Genomic DNA, 26,736 nt, shown 5'->3' with positions numbered 1-26,736 from the left:
CTTTACAATCAAAGAACCCTTGAGTATGATAATTCAGAGTCAAAGTTAAACATCAATTCTGACATTATAATTTTAAGAAAGATACAATGAGATCCATTTCCTTGTATTACTTGCTTTTAAAATTTTATATGACAGTACTGACTGCTGTTCAGGAACTCTCAGGGAGGAAAATCTTAGAATGTTATTTTAGCAATTTAGGTTTACAGAGATGCTTGGGACACTGAGAGCTTTAATTCACAACTAGCAGGTCAGTGATGGCTCTTGAAACCAGGTCCTTCTGATTCTGAAGACAACTCTCTAGTCCACAACATCATATTCATTTACATGAGTCTTAAGTTCCCTATAAAATAGTTTCTGGATACTATGGTCTTTAATATAATATTATAATTTATATTTAATGATTATAATAATATAATGATAAATTATAATTTAGCATAATACAATGCTATATTATATAATCATTATATTAATATTTAATATATTATATATTTAACCTATAGTCTTTATACTATAATCTTTAATTAAAATATAATTTAAAATAATTAAATATCTATCTATATCTATATAATCTTTAAACTATAATTCCCTACTAGGCAAGTAGTTCTGTCAAATATCTGTGATGTTCTATATAAAGCAGAGACCAAAAGGCACATTAGGCTTCCCTCCTCATACTTCAGAGTGGTAATGAGTTATATGGAGTCATGTATCTTCTTTTTATCTTCTTTTACCTAGTTTGCCATTCACCAAGGGGAGGCAGGTGGTCATCCTTAGGTCTTGATTGTTTTTACTAGGTACAATGGACTTCATCTGAACTCAGGAAGAACTAAGTTTAAATCCTGCTTCAGTCACTAGCTATATGACTACGCACAAGTCATTTACTTCTGGCTGCCTCAGTTTCCTCATCTGTAAAATAGGGATATAATAATAGCACCTACCTCTTAGGATTGTTGCAAAGATAAAATGAGATGTTTATAAATAATTTTGCAATCTTTAATGTACTATATTGTAACTAGAATTGTGACAACCTACCTCACTGATATTTAATTGTTAACTAGAATTGTGATATTTTACTTTGTTGACTTCCCACCTCAGTGTTGACATCCTACCTCATTGGCATCCAACCTCTTTGGCTTATTATCTCCTTGATTATGACTTTAATGAATGGGTTGAACACTTGGGCCACTGTTGAGCCTAGTTCTCATTGTCATACTTCTGTTTACTGATCTGCTGCTTTGTACCGCCTTGGGCATAACACTCTGTCATCTCATGGATCAAGTGAACTATAGCTGGTGCTAAAAGTTTAGCTTGATGAGATGTGCGGTTCCCGCAAAACAAGAGAAGGGAATTGTAAGGGCCCTTTAAATGAGCGACGCCACAGCGCAACAGGAGATTTGAGTGGCCCAGAAGTATTCTCTGTGGACATAGGACTGCCCTGTGGGTGGGATCCTGGCCATATTGAGATAGCTTCGTAATGGGTGACTCTCTCGCTGATTGGCTGTGTGTGTGACCTCACAGGCCCTATATAAGCCCACTGCAGACAGCAGTCTATCTCTTTAACCTGGCTCCCTGAGCCAAGCGGATGGATAGCCCAGAGAGGTAAGGAGTTTGGTAGTGAACACGTGGGTCTTCTAACCAGGTGTTCACTAGGGAACCAACAAGTCAGGGCATCAAGTCAGGGCATTATGTGAGTAGGTATAATAAAAGCTTTTAAGATTGCACGTGGCTGTTCTTGAGCGCACTACCGGTTATTAAACTATAGATTCAAGAAATCATGGCCAGAGACCTTTGAAGGCCTCAGAGGAGGTGAGCCGGGTAGAGTTGACACTGCAAAGGTCAGTGGTCAAAGGTACTCTGTTGGGCCTAGGACAGACTGGTTAATTGTAACTTCCAGGAGGGCATGTTACATTATATAACTGCTAGCTATATCTATCACCATTATTATTTCTTCTTGAGCCCAAAAATTTTGGATTATTTCTCTTAAGGGTTTTTAGTTCTCTAACAATGAAGAATAGAAAATAAAGAAAATAGAAAATGAATTCTGCAATCTGTAGGGAGACACTATTTGCAGAAAGTTGAATTTAATCAGTAAGTCAGTAATGATTTACTACTCCTGAAGCTAGTTCAACAGGCAGCTCTCACATACCTTTCACAGTTATGACCCGAAGTGTAGTCCTGACAGCCAAAACATTCTCCTGAAATGGGATCACAATCATCTGCATGCCCATTACACTGACAAGGTTGGCAGTTTGGAAAGCCCCAATAACCTGGGAGGCATCGGTCACACTGCCGAGCATAGATCCCTTGGAAACAGTGACACTGGCCAGTAACTGGGTCACAGAAGGCGTTAATGGAACCTTGCATGTGGCAGTCACAAGCTGAGGAAACAGAGGTTAAAAAAATTCAGAAAGAATTAAGTAGATAATGTCAATCCCTAAGGTCATATTTCCCCTATAAAAGACCTACTGGTATTGTAAAGCCATACTAAACTTCTTTAAGAAGTTAACTCACTAGTCAATGGCATAATCCCCACTAATTCCCTAAATCCTTTTTAGGGTTAACCTGCTTTATGGAGTAAAGAGTTCCTTAGGAACTTGTCATGCCTATTTGCATCTACTGCCTTTATAGCATCTTCCTCCTTAATGACATCTATCTCCTGGTTAATTATAAGTTCTGCTAGGGAACTTGTCTTTTCCCCTTGTTAATTGCTAAAACCCTTTTCCTTGCTAAAAACTTATGGATTTAGCTTGCTTTAAGCAGTGTAATAAAATCTTTGCCCCTTGGGTAAAAAAAGAGTTTAGACAGAAAAGTTACAAATCCTCATTGTCTTTAATGTATGCTAGGATACATTAAAGGAAGAAAAGAGAATAAGGATTTCTTAAGCACCTATCATGTGTCAGGTACTATGCTAAATGCTTTTATGAATATTATCTCATTTGATCCTCACAATTACCCTCTAAGGTAGGTGCTATTATGATTCCCATCTTATAATTGAAGAAACTGAGGCAAAAAGCAATGTCACTTAGCTTCCCCAACATCATCAAGGACATTCTTACTGAGGAAAACCAAAAACTTGGGGGGGGGGGAGTAGGAAAGGACTGAATAAGAAAGCAATTTTCAACTATTTTAAAGGTCATCCTATAGCAGTCATTAGGCAGCTTCTGTTAAATGTGAACATAAAAGTAAGCCCCATGACTAGGAATTGTAGTCAGGGGGATTTGTGCTTTACATAAGGAAAAAAGTTTCTTATAATTAGAGCTGTCCAAAATTGGAATAAGCAGTCTAGTCAATTAGGAAGTTTCTTGGCCCTGTTTGATCACTTCTGAGAATCTTGTAGAGAAGATTCATGATTTGGGCAGGGGTTAGACTCAGTGAGCCTTTCCAATTATGATTCTACCAAAAGCTAGGGTATGTAACTGAATCTGGCTTTGAATGAATTTGGAAACAAATAATGTATTTAGGGAGTGAAAAATCAGCCTTTTGGAAATACACTGATAACAATATCTGGCATTACACAATCTTCTGGAATTAGAAAAAAGTTTAAATCTTTCCCGAATAACCTACGTTTGCATCCATTGGGGCCAAATCCAAAAGTGCCCGGAGCACATCTGTTGCATGTTCTTCCAACAACATTAGGGCGGCACTGGCACTGACCTCCATTAGGGTCACAGACAGAACTTAAGGATCCCTGAGGATCACATTCACAAGCTGAAAAGCAAACAAAGAGAACAATCTATAAAACAAATGAATTGCACTAAAAGAAATCAGCATATTGTATTGCAAATTCCTTCTGCTACTCCATTACCCTTCATTTGCCTCAATTTTCATTTGCCTTTTTGGTATCATTAGCATGTTGTATTTCACGACATCATCTCTAAGAGGATGCAGAAATAAGTCTGAATGACCGATACAAGGCATTCTGGGATAATCCCTATAAGGGTACTACTCTCAGGTCCCTTGTTTTTTCTTCCTTATTCTGCATAAAACTCATATGTTTTAGTTAGTGTATAGATCCCTGGAACAAAGGCCTTAAGATACACTGCATTTAACTCTTACTCTGTATTTTTAAAAAATGGATTCCATCTTGTTCTTCTGACCATATCTAAATTTTTTTTTTTTTAGCATTTTTTCCTTTCTTTTTTCCCCTCAGTAGTAGAGTTAAATCTTTGAAATTTCACCATTAAAACTCAATTCTGAAAAGTCTTTCAATGGTACTAAACTATTGAAAGACATGAAAAATAAAAAGAAAGAAAAATATAAAAAACTGCCCTGATGTCCCAAGAACCCACCACCTTTACATTTGATATGTGACTAAGTGATAGATGCAGCATTAAGTCTGTCAAGCTGAGAGCGATAGTTTCCCTGGTAGAAACCTCACTATGCTGAGTATACTATTCAATAGCAGCACAGTCAGCAGCTACTTCCTTTCAGTTAATAGTAAAACGTTTGCTAGCTCAGCAAATGAAACAACTTGCACCTACCCAGTCCTGTCTGGTGTAGCAGGGCAGAAATGCTAAAGATAATGTTCCTGCACACATCTGTCATGGGCGTTTTCACCACACTTCTGCTATTCTCCAAACAACGATATCTTTGAAAGGTCTCCCAAGCACTGTTAGTGATCACACCATCTCCTGAGCCTCCAACAGTGAATATATCCAAGGATTTACAGTACGGCATGAGAACCAGCTGTAGGGGGAAAAAAACACTGCTTGAAAGATCTTCTTATCTCATTATATTATATGAATGACTGACACAAGGCATTCTGGGAAAATCTCTATAAGGACAACATTCTCAGGTCCCTGGTTTCTTCTTACTTATTCTGCATAAAACTCATACATCATTGGCTAGTGCATAGTTGTAAGAAACTAGAATTGGTCTAGAACTGTGATAAATGTAACTAGAATTGTGACAACCTACCTACTGATATTTGTTAACTAGAATTGTGATGTTTTACCTTGTTGACTTCCCACCTCAGTGTTGAATCCTACCTCATTGGCATCCACCTCTTTGGCCTATTATCTCGAGTATGACTTTGATGAATGGGTTGAACACTTGGGCCACTGTTGAGCCTGGTTCTCATTGTCATACTTCTGTTTACTGATCTGCTGCTTTGTACCTCCTTGGGCATAACACTGTCATCTCATGGATCAAGTGAACTATAGCTGGTGCTAAAAGTTTAGCTTGGTGAGATGTGCGGTTCCCGCAAAACAAGAGAAAGGGAATTGTAAGGGCCCTTTAAATGAGCGGACACAGTGCATCGGGAGATTGAGGCCCAGAAGTAATTTCTGTGGATATTAGGACTGCCCTTGGGCGGGATCCTGGCCATATTGAGATAGTTTCTTAATGGGTGACTCTCTCGCTGATTGGCTGTGTGTGTGACCTCACAGGCCCTATGTAAGCCCACTGCAGGCAGCAACCGTTCTCTTTAACCTGGTGCTCTTCACTCTGGCTCCCTAGCCTGGGTGGCCAAGCCAAGATGGGTAGCCAAAAGAGGTAAGGGTTTTGGTAGTGAACACATGGGTCCTCTGACCAGGTGTTCACTCGGGAACCAACAAGTCAGGGCATCAGTTAGGGCATTATGTGAGTAGGTATAATAAAGGCTTTTAAGATTACACATGGCTGTTCTTGAGTGCGCTACCGGTTATTAAGCTAGTAATTGTAACTGCCAGGAGAGCACGTTACACATAGTAAGCACTCCACTTCTTTCCATAAGATAGAAAGATTTTTAGAATGAATATGAATGTTCTCAGTTTAAATCTACTGTAACTAAAGTAAACAACATAGATTTAGATTTCTTTCCATTTGCTAGAAATATATATTTCACTTTCTTAGGGCAGCTAGGTGGTGCAGATTTCACTTACAGAATCAATGAGAGTATAAGGGCTCTCTATTCCACCATCAGAGGAGGTGTACTGAGGTAACTCCAGCCTCACTGTGTAGTTCACACCCTTCTCAAAGCACACAGGACGTGGAAGGACTACATATCTATCAAAGAATAAAACAAATGTTACCTTTAAGAATTTTAAACAATGGTCAACCTGTATGCTTCCCAAACCATTAGTGAAAATAATAGCCAAAGAAACTGTACTACAAGGGAATTAGAAGGAGATAATGAACCAGCATATTACAATTCTATGAAATAAAAATTGCATCAGTGTCACACTGACCTGGATCCTGGCGACAATGATACAACCTGGTTGTCATCATCAGGAACGGTGTTACCACATCGGCTACTTGTGGGAATTCTTCCAGGACGCTGTACGGTGATGACAGCTTTTTCCCAGTGATCTGGCAACTAAAATAATTTTTAATGTTCATATTAACTCAATGCTATTTATAGGATGTTCTGAACAAAGCATTTGTCAAATCAAGAAAGGTAAACATTTTTAGACACCTACAAGGGAAATCAGTAAACTTCATTTATTCCAATGGAACGTTATTTTGTTCACAAAAGGAAAATTCATAATTCTAACAGTATTCACTCCCCCTCCCCCCTTGACTTACAGTCTTTAAATTTTTTTTTTTTTTTTTACCTGTGGTTCATAGCGAATAAGGATGTCATATTCCATGGAATATGGAATGTTGTCGATGAAAAATTCCAAATAGGCTCCCTCGGGTACTCTGACAAATCCAGCTCCAGTCCAGGAGGGTATGCGATCTTGAATATACTGCCTCTCCACTATGCTGACTCCCTGAAAAATTGTGGGGGGAAAACAAAGAATTACTTTCTATTGGAAACTGTTTCAGTAAAAACATTCAAGGAGGGCAGAGAAATGTAAAGTCACTAAAACATGTTTTCTTTATACCTATCCCTTCACAGCAGATAATGTCTTTTATTCCTGTTGGCTGGGAAAAGCCATTTGCATAAACAAAGTATTAGTGCAGTTTAAACTTTAATAGTTTTGATAAGCTTAAAAACAGCCTGTGTAATGAAAAAAATTGTCTTTAAATCTGTAGTTACAGTGGTTTTAGGAGTGGTTGGGAACATCTCCTATAGCATAAATTGAATAAGTAAAGGAGAGGCAGAAGGGAAAATCCAGCTGTTAGGAGGACTTAGGAGGACAGTGTACCTCCTCTACTAACTATTTGGGGAAAATATAAGCTAGTATTTCTTCTGAATCACAGCAAGTCACTTAAATTCTCTGTGCTCTAGCTGGTCGTATCAAATTCAAGTTAAAATGGAGTCTACTAGATTGTATACAAGGTTCCTTCTGGGCTACATATTGACTTAGAATACCACCCATTTTTATCTCTCTCCACTGCTTCTTTCCTTCTATATCAATATTTTAAAATCAGATAGGAACAACATTTTAATCTGATTCAGGTGTTATGGCTGCATGTATAGCCTTATATCTGACACCTCTGCTTTAGACCACTCTTTTAAGTCTTTAAGTTTCTAAGAAGGGAGCTTCTCTGTTAGCAGCAGAGGGAGTAGCGTTATCCAACTCCACTCCTATTCCTACCCTATAAACTGCTCCATGAGTCTGGCCATTTGTCCGAGTTTCAATTGGACTAGATTATATCTTGCTTTATGATTGGCATCTTTAATTCTTCAAGGACAGAGTGGTACATATCCATTCAATCCAGTAACAATTTTAGTTTTGAAGCTCAGTACCAGAAGTTTGGTTGGTGGTCAACATGAGCTGCTCTCAACACTTATGGGAAACCCATGGACATCCATTCACAATCATGAATGTGATTACTTGTTTGCATGATTATACATGCTTATTTTGCTGCCAACTCTTCTTTCTCAGAATCTAGGGTGCTATGTTTGTTAGCAAACATAGCCACAAATCTAAAAAGCCTTGGGCTCAAGTCTCGCCTCTGTTGCTTACAATTGTTCCAGGAGGATGTGGGAGGTCAATGTGCCTCCTGATATTAAGAGCAAGTCTTTTAACATCTCAGTGTTCTAGGCAACTAAGAGGACTAGTTGTGGAGAAGGTGCTAACCTGCATTGGTATAGGGAATTTCCTACACCAAATTAAGCAAAGATCTATTTTTTTGTGGGTTATATAGATAGTCGCTAGGGCCCCTCTGAGGCTTCCCAGACTTCTCCAAATGCTAAGTGCTTTCCCACTTACAGGACCAAAGTGAGCTTCCTCTGCCTCATAAATGTAATGATCCAGAGTTGTGAAGTAATAACCAGATTCCACTTCACTGCACTGCCGACCGATCATATGGGGCCTGCACAAGCACTGCCCTGATTCTGCTGAGCAGCTGAAAGAGAAAATGAAAGTTATACTTCCTACAGATTTTCAGACACTGAAATGTATTCATTAAAAGCTGTTTTATACTTTTATTAATAATAACAATGATAATGATAGTAACAGCACAATTTATATAGGGCTTTAAAGTTGGCATAATACATATGTTATCCCCGCAATAACAGTGTGAAATAGTACTTCTATTATTTTTATAGATGATGAAATGGAAGCAGAGAAAAGTTAACAATAATAAGAGTTAACATTTAAATAGCATTTACTATATATCAGGCACTGTGCTAAGTGCTTTGAAAATTATTTTCTCATTTGATCTTCACATCTACCTTGGAGGTAGGTGTGACTATTACTCCCATTTTAAAGATGAGGAAACTGAAGCAGACAGAAGTCAAGTGACTACCTGGGGGATGAATTCAAAGTATCTGGGACAGGATTCAAAATCATGTTTTTGTGATTCTAACTAGGTTCAATCCTCTATCTACTAAACCATTTAAAAATCCATCATAAAATTTATTGGGAAAAGACACATTTGAAAATAATAGCTTTTCAATGACTTTCAATTTTTCTAAGGATTTGTTTTATAAGGTTCTTGAGTAAGTGGCACTTCACCAATTTCTGCTGATGCCTGTTCATTTATACATCCTTTTATTTATCCCTATTATTCCAGGAACAAAGTAAAATTGGATCATTTCTTCTACTTCCTCCCTTTTATAACCTTCCCCCACCCCCAACTCAAAAATCCTACTCTGATGTCTTGCCATGGACCTGAGAAGACCTTGAGTTTTTGAAGTCTTTGCCAATGGGGGTCTGGCAGGTAATAGACTGGGTCTGTTCTTCCATATAGCTCAGTCTAGACTCATCAATAAGTTGGTCTTTATATGAATGATTCTTTTAGTCAGAGTGACAAGCAACACTCTCGTTTAGACTTTCATTAAAGACATAATTTGGGAATGCCATCTAAAATTTAGTCAACCTGTAAGGGCAAAACCTCAAGCTCTTTTAAGATATGTTTTAGATTAAGCCATTAGGACAAGTTCCTTCTCATGGGATAGCTTATAACTGTGGTTCCTTCAAATGATCCAAAACTGCATTGCCACATTCCAGCTGTGCTCACATTCCTGTGCACCATGTAGGTGGTTGTTTTCCTAAAGGGATACAAGTTCTTAACATCCCTTAACCAATTCTCAGGAGAGAGAGGCGTGTTTCCAATTACAACCGAGGCCTCTTTTGGCACTGAATCCCAAGAAAAAACATTTATAGCAGTTTAGGCATTAGACATTACATCATAAATACAAGACAAAATCCCATTTCCCTTCCCAGCAGATGTGTAAAGAAGGACCAAATGAAAGAAAGAAAAGATTAAGGAGAAAAAAAGAGCAACTAAATCCTCCGTGAACAATTATCAAAAGTTAAGCAATTATTAGAATAAAGATACAACAATAATAATTACCTAGCATTTATGCAGTACCTTCAAATTTGCAAAACACTTTACAGATATCTAATTTTATTTTCACAACACTCCTGAGAAGTAAGTGGTATTATTATTCCCATTTTATGAATGAGGAAGTTGAGGCCAAAAAAACTGAGTGTGTGAGGGAGGATCTGAACTCAGGGCTCCTAATTTAAAGTCAATCACTGTCCAATGTGCCGCCTAAGTACCTAATATGGAAGAGAATTCTTAGGTTGCCTTTTTTTTTTTTTTTTTTTTTTTTCCCTAAGGCAACTGGGGTTAAGCGACTTGCCTCAGGTCACACAGCTAGAGGTTGCTTTCCCTAATGATCCACTACTGGCATAAGCCATGAGAACTTGGTTATGTGGACAAGAACGGCAGGTCAAAAATAACACCAAGACATTTGCCCTGGATAAATTAATTGAACTTGTCTTAGTAGTCACTCATTTCCTAAGGATCAATAATTTTAAGTCACTGTACACTAGGGCATGCTTTCAAGTCAATCAATACAAACTTTTGGAGTGAACTCAACTCAGTTTCATGACTTTAGCTAAATCTCTATAAGATGACTCTTATACTGACTTCTCTAGCCAGGATCTCTTAAGCTCTAATTCTCCATTTCAAATATCTTCACCTAGATATCCTACTGTCAGCTCAAGCTCAAATAATTCAACACAGAATTTATTTTCATCCCTCCCAAATGAACTTTTCCTTCTCTACAATGTCTTTTTGGGATAATGACAATACTTAGTATGGTCATAGGATTGGAGATTTGAAGTTGGAAGAGCCATTGAATCAAATACTTTCATTTTACAGATGAAGGAACAGTCTCAGAGGTTACATGATTGTTTAGAATCTCATAGGTATGACTGGAACTTGAATTTTTCTGATTCCAAAGCCAACACTATATTTATTGGCCATCTATCTCTATTGCCAAATTCTAACCATCATTTGTCCCTTTAAATTTCTCTTGGAGTCATCCTTTCCATTCCATTGTCACTACCATAATTGTTTTCACTTTATGCCTAAATTATTCCAGCAGCTGCCTAAGTAGAAAAAGTACCATATTTAAGAGTCAGATAATCTGAGTTTGGATCTTGACTCTAATAATGACTAATTATGTGATTGTCACTTTCATCACTACCAAAATGGGGAGAATGACATTCTTCCTATTAAATGGGACTGGTTTGAGCAGAGTTCTCTGTAAACTATAAAGGAACATATATATGTATTAGAGAGGGAGTGGTGGTAGGATAGAGAGCCAACCAAAGACCTGGGTTCAAGTTCTCTCTTTGACACATTGATTGTGTGACCTTGAGACATCAAATGCATCAAGAAAATTTCTAAAACTATTATTTATAGAGAAGGTGCTGCTCTATCTGGGTTAAGAGTTTCCTCATTGGGGCAGCTAGATGGTGTAGTGGATAGAGCACTGGCCCTGAAGTCAGGAGGACCTGAGTTCAAATCTGGCCTCAGACACTTCACTCTTCCTAGCTGTGTGACCCTGGGAAAGTCACTTAACCCCAAGTGTCTCAGCAAAAAAAAAAAAACAAACTCTTGAGTTTCCTCATTGAGAGTTCCCCATGCCTATAAAATCACACATTCAAATCCCATCCCATCTCACCAACATTTTCAAATCCTTCCTATAGATGGTTGCCAGGAAAACATCACTTTTATTAAGGTAAAACCTTGCTTAAGAATCTTGTTTCCCCATTTTCTATTTTATCTAGTTCAAGCTTCCTGGCTAGAGTAAAAATTTTATATAACCTAGTCCCCGTTTTAGGTCATATTAATCATACTAATTTTCTTATCTCTTTTGTTTATCTCATATATACATGTATCATCAATCCTTCTTTCTCTTTATTCAAAGTTCACTCATTTTTCAAAGCTTAAATCAATTTCCACTTCATCCCACAAAGTTTCTTCCAACTTCTCTAATATAAATTTCTCCCTTTTTGGACTTGGAGTCAGTGCCGCAAAATTCAGTGATCCATTATTTTGCAATGCTTTGCAACTTTGCTTTTTGACCCATTTACAACAATTAGACTGAAAATTCCTCAAAGGAAGAGACCATGTCTTAATACTCCTCTCTTGTGCTCCACAGTATGTGGCAATTATCAAAACTTTTGTAGTAAGCATTCAATAAATATTTAAATAAAAATTTACAATATCTGTTGATGCTCTCTAGTTTTAAAGTACAATAAATACCTCAAGTCTAGACATCACTAATTTAGAAGGAAGGTATTTATACTATTTGAATAGTTGTCAAACATTTTAAGAAACATTATTTCTATGTTATAAATCAAAAGCCTAATTTCTAAAAATTCTTTTTATTCATTAAAATTATATCAGAAAATTTTTTTATGAGTTTAGTTTAAGGATAGTGTAAATTATACTCCTTTAAAAATGTTCCATAACTGAAATTAACTTTCTCCACAACTAGTGAGTTTTCATTGTATTATAATATAACACAATGGGCTGAATAAATTAAATTAAAAAAAAACTTTTTATAAATCAAATTATCAAGCTGTAGATTCTATTCAGAATCTGCAGATTATATATGGGATATAAACCATCATCCCAGGTGTTTCCCACCCTCAATACTATTTTTTCTCAAAGAGTCTGGGTGAAAAAGCCTGATGTTACTAGGATACTCTGTTGATTGAATATTATTAATCAACTGTCTGGGAAGAATCTCTTTTAAATTGGTGCACCTGGTTCCTAGATCAAGTAAAGAATCTTCCTTCCAAAAGAGTCAGTATTGCATTCTAGAACAGGTAACATCAATAAAAATAAACTTCAGAATCATAGAGCAAAAAAAAATGTTAAAGATTTTAGCAACTGTCTTCTATCTTACCCAAAAAGTAGGGTTTCATTTTTAATCATATTAGAGTTAAAAACCTTCCTTCCTTTAAAGGATCTTTCATAATTTTTCTTGGTAAACAAATTTCAGTGTTAACCAATCGTTCCTCTTCGTTGCAGAGAATAGACTAGAGGATAAAGAATAGAGTATAAAAATGACAGAGGAGAAAGGACAGGGGATCAGAGCTTAGGAGATGAAAAACTCAAGAAAGGAAAAGGAAGAAGGGAATAAGAGTGAGAGAAGAGACATAAAAAAAAAAGATTTAAAAAACTGTGTGGGATTAAATAATACAAGAAATTGTTGTTAAGAAAGACTGAAAGAAGTGTATATATTCTTTTAATTTAAGTAGAAAGATTTTTATGAGCAGCCATTTCATATTGGGCAATCAATTACTAAATTAATGAACATGTGTTCTGGGAGTCTCAAAAGAAAGAAAGCCAGAGAAAGTATCCAGTGTGGAGAGTGGGTAGAGTACTGGCTTTGGAATCAGAGGCTATCTGAGTTTAAATCCCAGCTTGATGATTTGCTACCTTAAATGACCTAAGACAAGGCACTCAATTTCCAAATCAGCAAAGTAAGAAAGCTGGACTTGATCTCAGTTCTAAAATCCTATATTCTTTTCAGTGGACTAAGAAGTCTGCGGTCTCCCTTCTTTGTTTGGACAGGATTACTCCCATTTTTTTTCTCTTCCTCTGTGGTTTTCTAAGAACAGAAGTTCATAGTGGACTTTTAGATGCTACATGTTGTACTCAAGAATACTCCACAATCTATAACAGAGCAAGCCCTAATTAAGAAGCCAAATAGAACAATCTCATCCCTTTCCACTAGACTACTATGAGCCTGAAAAATAAACTTGCAAAGGAATCAGATTTTGTGGGTAAGTCAAGCTCATTCAATGAATACAGAATTCTTTTGGGAGATGATTCCAGAGCAAGAGGGAATTAACATCTGTTTATTCTCTCATCAGTCACTTGCACTATCTTTACCAGATGTTTCTGCTATATTTTCCAGCAAGACACAGACTAGACAGAAATTCCCCTTTACTCTCAGAACCCCTTGCTTTTTTTCAGACAACACTTTCTACCAGACACATTTCCTGATCTTTCCAAGATAAAACCTCTCCTTTTGTGGAGATCATAAACTTTTCTTGTATTTATCTATGTATACTTATATTTGCACACATTTTATTCCAGCAAAATGTAAGTTCCTTAAGGAAAGGAACTATTTAATTTTCTGTCTTTATGTTCTCAAATATATTCCACAGTGTGACACATAGTATTGCTTCATAAACTTCCTATTGATGATTGACCCAGAAATAGTTAAGACAATTTCTATAAAGTTAACAATTCACCAACCATAGCCCTTGGATAATTTAAAATAAGCCTTCACATCCAATTGATCAATATTTAAGTATATTGTGAATTCATGGTATACCAAATTATTACAGAATTACAGACATAATTTTCACTAATGGGAGTATGGTTATCAAAGGAGAATTAATTAAAGTTACATTTCATATCTGGAGCTGAAACTAACTTTATTTGGGGCAAATTCAGTTGAGGTAAAGCACAGAATTGGGGTGATGTCTAGTAGTCATAAAAAGGGCAGTTCCATTGTGGGGGCAGGTTTCAAGAGGCACAGAATGGTAAAGGTCCCTGTTATTTGAAGTAGTGTTAAAAGAATTGGGGGTATTTATCTTAAGAGAGGATATAGCATAGCACAGGGGCAGTAAGAGAGGACAGATGTAGTGAGAGTTATTTTCAAGAATTTCAAAGACTATTAAATGGAAGAGAGATTAGAATTTTTTTTCCTACTTGACCTAGAGGCAGAACTTTGCAAAAAGAGGCAAATTTAGTTTTGATATACAGGGAGAAAAGTCCACTTTTAAAAACTATGCTTATAGAAAATGGAATGGGTTCCCTTAGTAGGCTAATGGAAACTTTCCTCATTAAGGTCTTCAGCAAAGGCTAATTGAATACTTGTCATGAATATTACCTTGGGGTTCTTTTTCAGAAAAGGTTAAGACTATCTAGCTCCATTCTAAAATTCTGTGATTCCGTGAGGACCACAGATATGGAAACCACAGGTGGGAGGATGCATTTTTTTCTCCATGCCTTTATTCTACTCCATTTCAATACCATAAGATGAGCCATATTCATTTTGTGCAAATTATTATTCTAGTCCTAAATAATTCTTAGAAGCAGTATAAAAAACTGGATTATTTAAGATTTCAAAAAGTTATTTGGTAGTCTAATAGGAATAAATAGTTAATAGACTCAAAGTTTTAAAATATGATGGGTTCCCCAGTATTGCTAAAGTCCACAAAAACAGATAACTACAATAATTGTCGATAAATTGTGGTACAGGATTAGAAATAAAATTTTACTTACTTATTGTTTAATGATCCCCCTACATCACAGTCACAAGGTCGACACCCATCTAGATCATTGCTTAAACCCCAGTGTTCTTGCTGTAGAACAAAAGGATGACATTGTTTAAAGGTGGGTTTCTGTAATCACACTAATGACTCAGCAAAAGATAGGTTGTGGTCACCCTTCCAATATATTTTCGTTGTGAAAGTGAGAAAGCAATAAAAATAATGACTTATTGTTAATATTAAGGGGAAAAACAACCAATGGATTCTACATTATGTATAATGGTATGATTTTATCGAATAGTTTATCTGACTGATATGAACTAATCATTAATCTGAAGAAGCAATAGAAATGCAAATTCCATTCATTTGTACTTGTGTTTTCCTTTTAAGGAAAAGGAAAACCTGCTAAGAATTTGATGAACCGATTAAGTTTTTTTTTTTTAATGTTTATTGACCTCAACTGACTTGCAAATCAGGCTCAGATGTGGTAAGTGGAGGGAGTACAGGTAACAATCATTCCATTGGTCCTCCTGGAACAAGTTAGAAGAAAATTCTCCCCTTCCTAAACCACAGCTAGTAGCTGCTTTGTGCTTCCAGTTTAAAGTTGAGGAGAGGGCAACTTGTGACCTTGAGTTTTATCCCACAGAGCAATGGTTTCCAAGATCCAGAGCTAAATTTTCTTTTTAGTATTTCTTAAGAGGCATACTTTAAAACAAAGAATAGTTGCATCACCACTCAGAAGCAAGACATCATTCAACAAAAGCCAGAATTAAAAGGGGCACCTTTAGCCAAGGAAGAAAAAATAGTTCCTGCCTAATGAATAAGACAAATGGGCTCATTAATAACAGTTTCTTAGTTTCTTCCAGATTCTAAAGAAAGGTCTAGCTCATTTCTAGGTTAGACTAAATCACATTTGGTGTATGGATAATAGATAATTATAGAGATGAAAGGGACTCTCAAGGTCTTTTAATTTAATCCCTTAATCAGCAAAGGAGCTAATAACTGAGTCCAAGAAAGGCTAAGTGCCTTGTTTAGATCACATGATGAGAGGCAGAGTTGAGTCTAGAAATCAAGTTTTAAACTATGATCATTACACCATATGCCTCTTCCCTCTGAATTTGCTACTTTCGTGATGTAATAATAATAGCATAAAAGTGATGTAGTGAATAGGGCGGGGGATTTGGATTTGGGCAGATCTGGGTTTAAATCAGAAACTTACTAGCCATGTGACCTGAGCACAAGTCATTTAATAGCCATCTGCCTTATTAAGTTCCTTATGTATAAAATGAGTATGATAATAACATCTAGCATTGTTTTTGTGAGGATAAAATGAGGTATTTGTGAAATACCTTACAAACCTTAAAGTGCTATATAAATGCTAATTGTTATATTATTATTATTAATACTTGTTAATACTTATAAATATTAATTACTTAGGTAAACAGATATGATTTCTAAAGTCACTTTTGCTTGTATTTATGATCGTATTTGCATACCATTTGATGCCAATGGATTCTTTAGGGGAAAATGTTCCAAATTAAAATTCATAAATTGCACAATTTGCTACATTTCCCCAAAAACATAGAAACCTACCAGACACTGGTCACAATGCTGTCCTGTCACAAGCCGTTTACAGAAGCAATATCCTGTCTCGGAGTCACAAGGGTTCCCTCCAGGGATAGTTCCCAAGGGGTTGCAAGCACAGGCTTTATTTGAAAAAAAAAAACAAAAAACCCAATAAATTAAATGAATGAGAATACACAATTTTAGTAGCCCAAGAAGGTGTTAAGTAAATATTATTCCAAATGTAAAATTTCTGCTTTCTATGTGTGGTATACTTACACTGACACCCAAATGGATCATCAGCACTTAATCCATAGAAGCCTTCTTTGCAAATATCACACTTCTCTCCTTCTGTGTATAATTTACACCGACACTGCCCAGCAATGAGGCCAGCAGAGAAATCAGTGTAGCTATCACAAATGCCACCATTTTGAGAACCAGCTGGGTCACAGGTACATGCTTGGGGGAGGGGGAACAAACAAGGCATAGATAACATGATGTTAATTATAGGAAACAATGTAACCTGGGTGTGCATAAACACATACTTCCCCTTTGCCTTTCCAAATCTTCCAAGTAAACAGTATTAAACATAGGGCTTGCTCAAAGTGTGAATTTCATCCATAGGGTTCAAAATGATTAAAAATGGGAAGGCAAAAGATTATTTGCAATGTGGCTTAGGACTCTTACTGAAAGATGCTTATTCCTTAGAGAGTAAATCCAGAATTTTAGATTCAAAAAGGAAAGAATGCCTGAAAGATAGACCCAGAGAACTGCCACTCCTCTACCTACCTTCACAGATGTTTGGGTCTCGGATATCTCTCTCTGGATGCTGATAGTAAAAAGGTTTGCATTGTTCACAGTTCCGTCCCATTGTGTTATGTTGGCAATCATCACACACTCCTCCACTGATATTGCCTGTTGCCAAGTAAATGGCCATATCGAAGTGACATGAGCCAGAGTGCTCATTGCAGTTACACTCTGCAGAACAAGACCAATAAGATGATAAGATTTAACTTCCAAAGGAATTCATTCTAAATCAAATTCTGAAAGATCTCTTCCCTACCTGTCAACCAGGAGGGACTGTGTTTGAAATATGGCATTAGATATGGGTAAAAAAAAAGTATCCTCCTAAGAGTTTATTAAAATTCTAACAGTTAAACTGAGTTGCTAAATAGTTAAGATTTCTCTTTTTTCAACACGATAAAAATCAGAACTACTTTGGTAAAATTTTAAAAGCATAAACTATGTTTTGTTATTTTCAGGACCTGAGACTTGACTATGTAGTGAATTCTCTGGAAAGGACACTTTTTTCTACCAACGTGTAAGGTCAAGAATAGCTTGGAAGTTCTGCAGCTTACAGTCTTTCTCTGGGGCACCAACAGGTTTATTGAACCAGTATGCATTAGAGGGGCATCTTGAACCCACATCTTCCTTACTTTAAGACTAGGACTCCATCTATCATACCACACTGCCTCTCCTACAAAGTATACAGTAAGTCTTCATTTACTTTCTTGGGAAGGAGAGAAGGGATCATTAAGAATCATCAGAAAGCCACCTTGTAGAATCACACAAAGAAAACATATAGGTTTCAGGTTGCCCACTCCATTTAGACGGATGGCTTTGGAGTAAAAATGCTGGAATTATATTCCTACTTTAGCATCTCACATGGTATCTGGCATTCTCAATAAAGGATAAGGACTAGACTCCTCATTTTAATTGATCTAATGAACTCCCAGATGGGGAGATTCCCTTTCCCAATATAAGTTGGCACTGTCTCTGCAACTTACAATCTTGAAAGAGTTGCTTAAAGCACTGGCATCAAATTCAAATAGAACTGGAATCCCGTCAAAATCCCTGATTCTGAGGCAGTTCCCTAGCCACTCTAGACATTGTTTTTCTATTAGTATATGAATATCATACAATGATGTATTATTAAAATAACATACATGAACATGGAAAAATGTATATGAAAGAACAAAATAAACAGAACCAGGAAAGTTGATTTGGTGACATAGTAGATAGAGTGATAGCCTGGATTTAGAAAGTCCTGAGTTTGAATCTGTTCTCTAGATGTCACTTAACATTTTGATCTCACTTTCCTCACCTAAAGAATGAGGATAGTAATAACACCTACTTCTATGGGCTGTTATAAGAGATTATAATTACAAAGCACTTAGCATAGTACTTAATATCTAATAGGTGCTATATAAATGTTAGTATTATCATTATTACAATTATTTTTATATAAAGAAAAAAATGTGTGCAGCTTTAAAAAGACAAAGTTCAAGAGGAAACACAAAGAGGACATTATGTTAGTTGAAATATTTTTTGTTAAATTCTGGTTATATTGTCATTGCCCTGATTATATGACATGTTTCCTTTTGGATCTTTTAACTTGTTTTTGAGGTTAAAGTTTACAATAAAAATAAGTTAAGAAATAAAAACAAAAATTGAGTCTGGCTTTTTTCCCTTTCTCTTTTCAGAACTTACTTTTGCATGCATTACTGTTACGACCTTCAGCTGGCCTCCATGGTAAATCATGGTAGAAGTCCATACACAATTCACAGTTTAAACCTTTGGTATTATGCCTGCACATGCAGTGTCCATGTACCTGGAATAAAATGAGAGGGGAAAAAATCATTACAGTAGAATTCCTCATAGGATAATGTCTATGAGAACTCATGACAGCAGTAGATACTTCCTCACATTATTCTCCATTCTGACACAAGGAAGCAAATTTAAACAAAAATGAATTTTTTTTAAGTCAATATCTTCTTTCATTTACAAAATAGTTGCGATTTTATTTTTCTTCCACAAAGAAATCCAACAAAAAAAAGAAAAATAAAAAAAAAAAATAAGAGTACATATTCTCCAATACAGACATATGGGAGAAGTACATTAAACTCTTTGTATAGCTCTCACGTTTCTAGGCTCACTATCATGCCTCACACAATACACTGGAAATTTTGATATAATTTGGAGAATGTCTTTATTAAAAAAAAAAAAAACTGTCTAAACCCCTGTGATTAAAATTATACTTGCCATTTTCCTGTTTATGTAATTGAAAAACTTAAATATATTTAAGAGGAGACCCCAAAGTCTCTAAAGATGAATCATTTGGGAAGTATGTTTGTTTTTGAAGAGAGAAGTCTTGTACTATACAGCAAAGCACATTTTAAACTCCAGGTGTTAGACAAATAGGATTGCCATCTCTAGAGTAAATACATGCACTGGACTTGGATAGCCTCTATCAATTATCATGAATTTAAGATGGGGGCAGGTTCATCTTGAACTCTGTCTGGTATTTGACTTAAAAGGTGAAGGCAATTACAAGAAAGCATTCATAGCATCTGCACTGGTCTCTTCATTTCCCACTCAAGTGTATATCTTTGGAGTTCTCAATCATTTCCCCAGAAATTTCATGATCTTCAGATTGAGTCAAGCTTGGAACTCACACCTCATCGGTATCCTCTGAATGAAAAGCATTGTAAAGAGCTCTTCTCAGAGCCTCCAATTGTGAACACACACAGGAAAGCTATTTCTTCATTTCCCATCACGCTGCTCTCCTTTGAATTTCTCCATTATGCTCCTCTGTGACATTACCTTCTCCCAATCCCCCCCTTTCACTTTTCTTTTAGGTGCTGCTTTCTCCAAATAGATTGTAAGCTCCTGGAGGGCAAGGGCTGAGTTTTTTTGTTTTATTGGTAAACCTAATGCTTAGCCTAAAGTCTGACATAGTAAGTATCACATTATTAAACGCTGTGATACATCCTAACAAAATGGATCACTTTCTGCAAATTTCAAACAGATACAAAATTTGCTATAGGGGAACACATATTGTAAGAGCTCTTTAAATGGGCAGCACCACAGTGCCTCGGGAGATTGAAGCCCAGAAGTAATTTATGTGGATATTAGGACTGCCTTGTAAGTGGGATCCTGTCCATTTTGAGATAGCTTCGTAATGGGTGACTCTCTCGCTGATTGGCTGTGTGTGTGAGACCTCACAGGCCCTTTGTAAGCCCACTGCAGGCAGCAGTCGCTCTCTTTAACCTGGCGCTCTCTTTAACCTGGCGCTCTCTTTAACCTGGCTCCCTAGCCTGGGTGGCCAAGCCAAGATGGATAGCCAAAAGAGGTAAGGATTTTAGAAGTGAACTTGTGGGTCTTCTGACCAGGTGTTCACTCGGGAACCAACAAGTCAGGGCTTCAGTTAGGGCATTATGTGAGTAGGTATAATAAAGGCTTTTAAGATTACACGTGGCTGTTCTTGAGTGCGCTACAGGTTATTAAGCTATAGATTCAAGAGATTGTGGCCAGAGACCTTTGAAGGCCTCAGAGGAGGCGAGCCGGGTAGAGTTCACACTGCTAAGCACAGTGGTCAAAGGTACTCTGGTGGGTCTAGGACAGACTAGTAATAGTAACTGCCAAGAGAACACGTTACAACATATAAAGTCTATCTAACACAGGTTTTTTAACCTTTTCTGCATCATGGATTCCTTTTGATTGTATGGTGAAACCTATAGACCCTTTCTCAGAAAAATGGTTTAAAATGCATAAAATACTTAGATTACAAAGAAAACCAAAATTTGGTGCAAGTAAATAAATCTTTTTTTTCCTTACCCATATCATGGAGACCCTTGGAAGTACATGGGTCCCAGTTAAGGACCTTTAATCTAATATCAATTTAAAAAACATGGCAGTGGAAAAATTCCATAACTCTCATTAGCCAAACTTTTGGCCAAAATGGCTGCCTAAATATTAGCTCCTACAAACTTATTCCAGTAAAACCTAAAAAATCATGTCAGAATGAAAAGTGATTAAGAAATTCATTGAGTAACTTAAGTTAGTGTCTCCTTTCACTCTAAAATTGCACAACAGTCAATCATCACTCCACAGACAAAAAGAAAGGGAGCTCTACACAGGAAAACAAGCCAGAAGGCTCTCTATCCTAAGACTCCAAGCTCCAGAGAGCAGGACACCAACAGAGGGATCTTTGGAAGTGACCAGAGTGATTGTAACCAGTCCAGATATGGCAGTGCTCCAGAGCAAGACACCTTTGGCCCAGGGGTTCTGAGTCTCTAGCACTGACCCAGCGGTGCCACACATGGCTCTGAAGATCTAGCACTCTGATTTTTCAAAGACCCAGGGGATCTTGATCTCATGAGAAGGAAGCCAGTGTTATAACCCTGGTGACAAGGGTAAGAAAAAGCAGAGCCAATTAGACCATCCAAAATAGCAGGAAGTAAGACCTAGCTGGTTTTGGAATAAAGGCATCCCAATTCAGGAACAGATAAGTAAACATAAGGTGTGGCTTACCATAAAAAATTACAATAGATTCAGAGATACTCCAAAATCCAACTAAGAAGAAAATAATTCAACTTTCTTCACAAATTCTAAGGGAAAAAAATGGATTTTTTGCAATGACTATGTGAATACCCAGAAGAATTGAAGCAATAGATTAAAAAAAAAAACCCACTGGAAAAAAGAATTGGAAGGAGAATAGTTCAGAATAGAAAATGATAACTTTATTTTAGCAACAAACTGTTGGAGAACTAGAATACACCAAATAGAAATCAATGACTCCATGAGTCATAGCTAAAACCCAAAAGATTGGGGAAAAAATATAAGAAAACAAAGGATATCTTCTAACAAAAACAATCTGGAAAAGAGTGAAGAGACTTCCTAAAAATCATAATTTAACCCTCCTCAGACACTCTATTTAAAGAAATCAGAAATGAAAACTGTCCAGATTTATTAGCATCAAGGAGCAAAGGAAAAATTGAAAGATTTCACCACCACTTCCTAAAAGAAATCCTAAATTTAAAATTTCCAGGAATATTATAATCAAAATCCAGACCTTTCAAATCAAATAAAAACAAAACAAAACAAAAAAAACAACTTCAAGCATCGAAATGAGAATTTGAGTCCCAAAGTCATGAGCACATACAAAACCTGGAAGTTTTCATTACAAAAAATGTTAGAAAATATTTCAAAAGGCAAAAGTTATAGACTAACAACCAAAAATAACTTATCCTGCAAAGCTGAATATAAATTCTACAAGAAAGAAAAGGAGATCTTTAATGAAACATAGGATTTTCCAGCATTCCTGACAAATGGAACAGAAACTTTGAAATATGAGAGTCCAGAAAAACCTAGAAAAGGTAAAATTATCCTATAAATTATAAGGAACTAATTATATAAATAAGGGATGACACCCTAATGGGGGAAAACAAATATCTCTTTAGAATTTTAACATTTTAAAATAAGGAAATACATTTTTAAAATTTTATTTTAAATAAGGAAAAATTTGTTTTAAGAAAAACAGAGGGTCCATGGATGGATTGGTTCTGGTTATGAGGATTTTAAGATAAGTTAAAAAGGAAGTAATAGGCATATACTAATAGAGAAAGGGGTAGAATTTGCTATTTTTTAAAAATATATATATAACTTAGGTATGTGAAAAAAAGTATATACAAACATGGAGAAAGAAGTAGGGGAAATTGAGCATCAGATGAAGTTCTCTCTTACATAAAGCAAGGAAGGGGCGAACACAAAAGATCTGGGGTAAAAAATACATCAAACAGGGGCAGCCAGGTGGCGCAGTGGATAGAGCACCAGCCCTGAAGTCAGGAGGACCGGGGTTCAAATTTGGTCTCAGACACTTAACACTTCCTAGCTGTGTGACCCTGGGCAAGTCACTTAACCCCAATTGCCTCAAAAAAAAAATACATCAAACAGAACAAATAAACAGTTGGGAATGGGTTAAGGAAAGGGGGACAAAAAAGGGAAAATAATACCAGGGATGGGATGTTCATAAACTTCTTGATTCCAAAGCTTAATTAAAAATTTTAAAAAAGAGAAAGGAATGGAAAACGAAGACGGCTGGGATAGGCAGATCAATTGGAAAATTGCTAAAAAACAAACAAACAAAAACAAAACTGGTAAGATTATAAGGAAGTATTATTTTTCCATAAGAAATGAGATGATTTCAGAAATTGGGAAGTAGTAATCGACAAAGATTCAAATGAGCGGAACCAGAAGAATTTTAAGCAATGACAACATTATAAAATTTGAGAACCTTGATCAAAGCAATGAGCTACCATAATTTTAGAGGACCTATAATGGAGCATATCACCTACCTCTTGACAAAGCTACAGGAGACATGAACTTTTAGTTTTTGTTTACAAAGTTTATTTGTTACAAGTTTTATTTTCTGTTTTTGATTAGGGCTGAAGGAAGGAAGATAGCAATGGTAATGCCGAGGGGGAAAAAGATTAAAAAAGGAGAATAATTGAAAATATGCAAGGAAGCACAGACAAGCAAAGTAATTTTGAAAATAATAGATTGAATTTATTATATACTTTTTAAAATGCAAGTAGAGAGATTCCATTTCATATGCAATTTTCTTTTTTGGTTTTTTTTTTTTTTTTGGTATTTGTTAAGTTCAGAATTTCCAAAAAATATTTTACACCCTTATTTCTAAAATAGTAGTTATGATGGAAATAAAGAAAAAGGCATAAATCAGAAAAAAAGACGATATGCGTTTGATACCTCATTCGGCCCTCTTTAAAAACAACAACAAAATCCCCACATCATCATATAGCAGCACAAAGCTATGCATACACCATTAAATTTGCAGAATCTCTTCACCACACTTTCTATCTACCATTTGGAAAACCTCAGCAATTGACAATTCGGAAAATACTATTAAAATATCATGGAAGGAGAGAAAAAGGAAGAAGAGTGGGAGAAATTCAGCTTATCAACTCTGTAATATCATATAGGTTAGATGCTCTTTCTCTTTCAGAGAATGATCAGTTTATGGTATCTACATAAGACTGGGATGCCTCTGGTTTTTAATCCTCCCTAACAAATGCAAACACTATTGTAATTTTTGCATCTTTCTAATCTTTGTTGGTTACTTTTGCTATTGCCTGAAGCAGCAAATCTCAAAAGTTAGTTTGCTTTTATCCACTAATAAAAAACTAATACTAAGAAACTAAACAAACACCCACCACCAGTCCTATCTGGAAAACAAACACACAAAAACCTGGCAGTAGGAACTGAAAAAAAAACCCTGCAAAGTAAAATGCTTAGAAATCACTGTAGAAAGTTTAAGTTAAATTCTAGTTAAAAGATTCACAAAAAAATCCATCTGTAAAAAGGTTTAAATATTAATGTTTCCATTTTCAATTTAAAATTAATTGTTTTAGAATGGCAGAATGTACTTACCATTCCTTCAACTTCTTCATTATGACCATCCACTGGAGCACATTCACTGGCATGTCCATAACAGAAGCAATTTCCACGGACCACCATGTCATAAACTGCATAATAGTATTTTTCTCTGATTTCCATTCTGGAATCCAACAGGTTGTCTCCCAAAGTGTGCAACTTGACGAACTTGATTCTTAAGTTGGTGATTTTTAAGAGGTCTGTGATATAAACCAAAGACACACAAGACTTGGTTGATGGTAATGCTACTAATCAGACATTTATGACTTTTATGGTTTACAAAATTATGTTACATACTATCTCATTTGGTTAAGAAATAAGATAAGGAAAGAAGAAAGCAAGGAAGAAATAAAGAAATAAAAAAAGAAGATTCCTTTCGGAGGCTATATTTTTGGCTACCATTTTCCTGTCCCTGAGAAGAAAGGAAAGCAAATTAAAACTGATAATTAGGTTTTGTCCCATAATTCATATGGCCACTGTGAGAAAAGCATAACAAAAACTCTCATTGGCTGGCAAACGAAGGGATTGTCATTTTATCAACCAAACCCACATGTCTCTCTTAAGATGTATGATTATGTAAAAAAAAGATGTGTAAAGAAAAGGGTGGCAGAGGTCAGAGATTCACAAGAATGTAACATGAGGTCCCTAACATTCACATCATAAGCATACAAATGATTTAAACCAAACCAAATAAAAACAAACCAGAGCTAAGCAAATAATGTCCATTTTCACCAGAGAAAGCTTCATTCAGGCTGGAATGTATATGTAGTAAAACAAACATATCAAGATCTGCTATGGCAGCATTATAAAAAATAAACAATTCTAAGCCTACTTTTGTACAAAAAAGTCCATGATACCTTTAAGTTGCAAATTTTCTACCCCATAATTAAGTCTAAAGGATTATGAAAATTCTCCACTAAAATTTATTCTTTCAGCCCACTGGGGCACAGTGTGTAAGCTCTGGCAGGTTTTATAAACTTGGAGTCTTTGAGAAAGGCCTGACAATGAACCTGGTCATCTAAAATTGGCCTGTTGGGAGGCCAGTTACCAAAAGTTTGGCCATTAGGTGATGAATTCTTGGTTATAGTGCCTCATTACACCATGTATTAATGATATGGAAAGTTACTATCAGTGAAGGAAATGCTTACATTGATTAACATCCTGGCTCTTCAGATTAAAACAGATTCACAGCATAGTAGAACAAATTATCCAGAAATTATTCCAGACTGGCATATTTTTAGAAAGCATTCAGGCTAAAATATTCTGTATTGAATTTTAAAATTTTCTTTGTTTTTTCCCATATTTACCAGTATAACAAATCAAACAAAGAATGTTTATGAAGCATTAAAACTGTCCTAGATATTGGGGATACCAATACAAAGAATAAAAAAATCATAAGATTGATTTAGAACTGGAAGGAATTTGAGAGGCCAAGTCCAATCTCTTCATTCTTAGATGACTTGCCTAAGATAATATGGTTAACGTCTAAAATAGCTTTAAAGCCAGATCTTCTGACTATAAATCCACTGCCCTTATCCTCTATACCATATTGCTTATCCACAAGGAACTTATATAGCATAATGATAAGGAGACATAGTTATTAGCATTAAGGGGCAGATTCTCTATTATAATAAATTTTACTTTCTTTTACCCATATCTCTTTTATTCTAATTCTTTAGATTGGCCCACTACACAAACCCAGTTCTATAGCTTATATACCCATGCTAATTAGAAGGACAATGACATTAACTACTTTTTAAAACTTGTAACTTAAAAATAACTACCACTACCACTCAATCATCTCCATCAAAGTTTTCTAAATTAATAATTCACTGGTACTCAAGCTGGATTCCAAAGGACTGATTAGCCCACTTGCCCTGTTATTATCCCTAGGTTTTGTGGTCTCAAATTGGTTCCACATTTAAATTTGGATGTTGCTAGAGCCCTTGGGTAATAATTTTGAATACAAGAGTCATTTTTGCTCTTGGGCGAGTATAAAAGGTATGTTCCAAACAGAAAAATACCTTAAGGGGCT

At 36.0% G+C, this 26,736-nt stretch overlaps 1 protein-coding gene across 1 annotated transcript in view; it reads right to left on the bottom strand.

The window, feature by feature from the left end:
* The window catches only part of LAMB1 (laminin subunit beta 1), an 88,122-nt gene that overhangs the window by 44,184 nt on the left and 17,202 nt on the right, over positions 1-26,736 (bottom strand). The window contains exons 8-20 of the mRNA XM_074268335.1: positions 24,699-24,901; positions 18,960-19,080; positions 17,259-17,447; positions 16,749-16,928; positions 16,500-16,612; positions 14,920-14,999; positions 8,079-8,214; positions 6,531-6,689; positions 6,165-6,292; positions 5,859-5,982; positions 4,479-4,683; positions 3,562-3,705; positions 2,144-2,375 (exon numbers count right to left, since the gene is read on the bottom strand). Coding sequence (XP_074124436.1) covers positions 2,144-2,375; positions 3,562-3,705; positions 4,479-4,683; positions 5,859-5,982; positions 6,165-6,292; positions 6,531-6,689; positions 8,079-8,214; positions 14,920-14,999; positions 16,500-16,612; positions 16,749-16,928; positions 17,259-17,447; positions 18,960-19,080; positions 24,699-24,901 — 2,014 coding nt within the window. The remainder of the gene's footprint in view (positions 1-2,143; positions 2,376-3,561; positions 3,706-4,478; positions 4,684-5,858; positions 5,983-6,164; positions 6,293-6,530; positions 6,690-8,078; positions 8,215-14,919; positions 15,000-16,499; positions 16,613-16,748; positions 16,929-17,258; positions 17,448-18,959; positions 19,081-24,698; positions 24,902-26,736) is intronic.

The sequence above is a fragment of the Sminthopsis crassicaudata genome, chromosome 5 (assembly GCF_048593235.1).
Source record: "Sminthopsis crassicaudata isolate SCR6 chromosome 5, ASM4859323v1, whole genome shotgun sequence".
NCBI lineage: Eukaryota > Metazoa > Chordata > Mammalia > Dasyuromorphia > Dasyuridae > Sminthopsis > Sminthopsis crassicaudata.
This window is presented reverse-complemented; position numbering and strand designations above follow the sequence as displayed.